Source organism: Corylus avellana, chromosome 3 (assembly GCF_965113065.1).
Source record: "Corylus avellana chromosome 3, dhCorAvel1.hap1.2, whole genome shotgun sequence".
NCBI classification, from domain to species: Eukaryota; Viridiplantae; Streptophyta; class Magnoliopsida; order Fagales; family Betulaceae; genus Corylus; species Corylus avellana.
In genome coordinates this window covers 21,826,254-21,831,181 of record NC_142492.1, presented here as the reverse complement: position 1 = coordinate 21,831,181, position 4,928 = coordinate 21,826,254, and the positions used below count along the sequence as shown (strand labels likewise).

General features: G+C 34.1%; 1 protein-coding gene across 1 annotated transcript; it reads right to left on the bottom strand.

Moving 5' to 3' along the window:
• Window positions 1-819: 819 nt before the first annotated feature.
• LOC132175784 (ankyrin repeat-containing protein BDA1-like) lies at window positions 820-2,973 on the bottom strand. Its single transcript, XM_059587837.2, has 2 exons — window positions 2,213-2,973; window positions 820-1,871 (listed from the first exon to the last, which is right to left on the bottom strand). The coding sequence occupies exons 1-2, from the start codon at window positions 2,861-2,863 to the stop codon at window positions 1,101-1,103; spliced, it is 1,422 nt and encodes a 473-aa protein (XP_059443820.2). The 5' UTR covers window positions 2,864-2,973; the 3' UTR covers window positions 820-1,100.
• Window positions 2,974-4,928: the final 1,955 nt, after the last annotated feature.

Below are 4,928 nucleotides of genomic sequence, written 5' to 3'. Positions count from 1 at the left end.
AAGTTTAAAACTTAAGACCTCCTAAATTCGTAAGTCTCGTAATGCATGTACGGATGGCCACCATTTTGGTTAATAAAGCATTAGGCATGGATAGAAATTTTTTACAAATTAGTTTGTACAAATCACAACATAAAAATGATGTGTCATTTAATATGTACAAAGTACATATTTTTTTAATAGCATATACTTTTCACATTTTTTTTTTTTTTTAATAGCATGAACATATATAGTAATATACTTTAAAAACATGTCAATTTTAAACTACTAAAAGTCTAAAACTAGTTTGTAAGAAATTGGAGACTTCAAAACGGATCCTGAATTATCACGCGATTTGAAAAGATCCCGTAAATTTTAAAACCTCTCAATTAAATTTACACCCCAAACTTTCAATTTGATGCAATATATCACCCGTCAATTTATTGACGTTAAAAGTGATGAAATAACATTTATACCCCTAAAAATTTTATAAAATTTCAAATTTACCATTAATTTCAAAATACAAATAATAATAAAAAAATAAAAATAAAAATTCAATAGTAATTTAGTCTTTTTAATCGTTTACTGCATTAAGAGTTAACATAAAAAATTGAAGGAAGAGGTATATTGCAATAAATTGAACGTTTTTAAAATTTAAAGGGATCTTTTCAAAACATGAATTGATTCAGAAGTACTTTTTTAAGTTTCTCCTAAAAAATTAATTATTAAGTTATTATTCATCTTGTATTGTAATATTGACAAAGAGATTAGCTTTCCGTACAAAAGAATTAAAACGACTGCTTAGCTCGATCGTTCGTAGAAAAAGTTAAAAAGATAAAATAATAATAACTTAATAATAAACATTCATTAAAGCTTAATTACTAATACAACATACAACACACAAGTACATCACACTTCATGGAACGATCAACTACTGCCCACAGCAAATTAACAAGCTAAAACCAACCCAAAACACACCTATACAATAATACAAATCAATCAAAACATAAAAACAAAGGAAACAAATACTGCAGAACCCATACAGTAACCAACGAACTAAGTAGCTAACTAGATGCTTGACTCGGCACCCAACTACGTTGGGGGAATAGCGAAATCCCACCTATCTATGTAAGAGTTGGGTCAAGCACTTTCACTTCTGGTAGAAAGGCCTCGAAAAGTTTTCTTTGCCTACACCTCACAATGCCTTCCAAAACCGGAACCAACACAGGAGAAAACATGAAACCAACTACCTGCTGACCATTTAACCCATAAACGAAGTCCACTGGAGATGTGATCAATAATGACGCGACAAAACACAGAGAGAAGATATAAAGGGGTACGAAGAACATACCACTTCGAAAACCACTAGGGAGGAGAACGAATATGGTAAAGACTGTTATAGAAAAGGATATCACATTTAAAACCGCAAGTACACCGAAAAGATATTCATCCATGATTGCTGTCCCTCCATAGTGTCCATCTTCAACAATAACACCGGTGGGGGCAATGCTATTGGCCAACTTGTTATCTTGCCAAACTCCGCCAGGGGGGCTGAGGGTTGCTTGAAAGGTGACTGTTACAAGCAGTGCAGCAACCACCAATAAGATATTGCGTGTGTCATTTGTCATTTTTGTTCTCTGACGGAGAAAGAATATGTATATCTTCTCGTCAATTTGGACTGGAGATTTCAAGTAGTCTGCAAAAGATTCAACTTTCGGAAGATGCAAAATACTAAAACATTTAGCAGAACGTAGCATGTCCTTGATCTCTTGGTTTTGCTTGTTCGCTTTATTCCCTTGTAACATGTCAAACGCTCTGTAACCCCTGAAATTCTTGGCGCTTATGTCAACTTTACAGCGGAAGAAGGACCTAAAATTCAATATCAATCGCACAATCTACATGATATAATAAAGATGCACAATCATGATCTCATCAATGAATATAATAGCCTATATGGCTATACTATTCAACCCCCCAAATGTTAAAGCAAACTAGAAAAGGGACCAAAAAAAAAGCTAGCAAATGATATATATTTATAAAGAGATTAAAACAAAAACATAAAACATCCTTGGCTAGCTACCAAGGTCAAGTAAAATCATTTTAAAGACACTTTTTAGCATGTTTTTGTGATTGAATCCTTATAGTAACCTCTTTGCAGGTATAGCAAAATCGATATACCTTCGTTGTACTAACTCTATCAGAGTAGAAAACATGAGTGGATAGAAGTAGAACTTGCCTGGGGTTGATTTTTTGATACAGCAATGTGCAACACAGTGTTGCCTTCCTCATCCTGCCAGTTCAGTAACTTCTTCTCCCACAATGAGGCATTTTTAAACCAAGCCCGCCGAAGCCATCCCAACAAGAGGCGAAAAGCATCAAACATGTTGTGTTTGAGGGCAATATGCAGGACAGTCTCCCTTTGAATTGTTATATCTTCAATAGATTTGGGGCAGGCTTTTAGAAATTCAACCAAAAGATGAAGGTCTCCTGTTTGAGTTGCGTAATGCAAAGGAGTCACACCCTCCCTTCCTTGGACAAGAACAAGGTCTTCGTCCACATCAAGTAGTTGGCGCACCACTTGAGTTCGGTTGTTTTGCAAAGCAAGGTGCATGGGGGAGAAGCCATCTTTATTAAGCTTCCTAGCAAATGATGGCTTTAATCTCATGATCTCCATGGCAAATCGGGTGTGCCCTGCATATGCAGCGACATGTAAAGGAGTATCAACAAATGGAATCTCGTCGATCCTATCCAAAACTTTTGCATCCCTCTGTATCAATGCGTACAAGGCATCAACACTTCCTTGTTGAGCAGCATCTCCCCGTATCAATTCGTACAGGCCATCAATACTTTCTTGCTGAGCAGCATACCTCAAACTCTCAATATCCATTAAAATTCAAAGGGGAATGATAATTAGACAATTAAAAAAAAAAATGCGTTAAGCAACAAAATGTTGAAAATGACTACAAATGCAGCTAGTATCAGGAGATGAGGAGATGAGGAGAGTTATTAGTTAGTGGGCAAATGAGAAGATTAGCGCGTCCTCCTTTTGTAGGATTGGCTGAGTGAACGGTGTTGACGAATCTGATGACGCTAAAGATATTATTCATCATTGTTGTGTACGGTAACAATAGTTGGCATCAAAGTCAAGTTCTACGATGGCTAGGATTGACACATATTCTGCGAAATTCGACGTGATGAAGTTCGATAGATACATTAATTTCGGGTTATGGTAGAGACGTGTCAATGATTTGTTAATGCAAAAAATGATGGTAAAGGCATTATATGGGACAAAACCAGAAGATATGCCGAACATAGACTGGAAGACACTTGAGGCTAAAGCGGTGGCTACTATTCGGCTTTGTCTGGGAATGACGTGATGTATCATGTCATGGATGAAGAATCTTTGGCAGTAGTTTGGTTGCAACTGGAAATATTAAATATAACATAAAATCTAACATTGCTCTTAGCAATTTGGAGAGTCTAGCTAAAATATCATTATCATAATTAAGTAATAGCTAGAGCAAAGTCAAGAGAGATATAAATGCGTTGAGCTTTGCAATATTGAATTTATCCATTGAAAACGATGAGGAATAGAATCCCTCTCCTTTAATTCAGGGACAAAATTAGGAAGACAGGATCCCTAGAATTCGTTTTGGGCTCTTAAGATACAATGGATGGTCAAGATTCAAAATTTGAGTTTCTCTAATTTTGAAAGAATTCTAGGAGATCCTTATCTGATGCTGAAGGCCGTGGCTCATGCTCCCAAAAAAAAAAACTGTTCAAAAAAAATTATAAATGTAATAATATCTACCATATATTACATAAAAAATATATTGACATGTAATTTAAAAATTTTAAATAAGCTATATCTTTTTTATGAATTAGATCAAATTTTGTAAACCAATCACTATACATCTTTACACTTCTGCATTAAACAAGGGACAAGCAGAAACCAAAATTTAAAACAAGCTTCAAAATCTAAACTCGTAGATTTTAGTCTTCCTATACATCAAAACAAATCAACCTATATATATATATATATATATCAGAATATTGGGGTCCCCATCTATATAAAACGAATGCAACATTATGTCATTATCTAGCTCTAATCTTCCTAAATTTAGCTTTGCCCATCGGACGAAATCTAACCCCCCATTTAATTTTCTACAGATTTGATAAGATATATAATGAGAAAGAGTTTTTATTGATCATTTAATGGTGTGGGGGATATAAATTATACACACGTCGTTACTGTAGCCACTAGTATATCTTTCCTCGCGGACCATGAACAAATGCGTGATGGATAGATTTCAACTATATTTTTGGCTCTGGCGAATCTTTAGTACTATTATTGTACTCTTCGATCTTTACAAATGTGCGGTTGATAGATTTGAAGTACATATATATACTTATATATATAGGCTCTTTCTTTCTTTTTTTCTAAGCACATATATGGGTAGGGCTGTTAAGTGAGCGAAGCGTCTCGCGAGCAAGCTCGGGCTCGGCTCGCATAAGATCGACTCGTGCTCGACTCGAATATTATATGAAGCACTTCGTGAACATAAATCCTAGCTCGAATATTAAACGAAACAAGCTCGGCTCGACTCGGCTAACTCGTGAGCAGCTCGTGAGCTCGGCTCGTATATTTTTTATTAAGTAACAAATAACAATATATAATCAACATTACTCATTTACTCAATAATAACAAATATATTATATACCTTTGTTTTTTTTTTTGTTATTTATGTATGTGTGTATATATATTATATATATAATATATGTATATATTAATATAAAAACATATAAGAAATATATATATATATATATATATATATATATATGATATTGTCATTAATCATTTTATCATATGATATAATCATATAGTACAACCGCACAAGTTATTGTGTCATTTAATACAAATATTATAATTAGATAGTTTATACTTTGGAAAT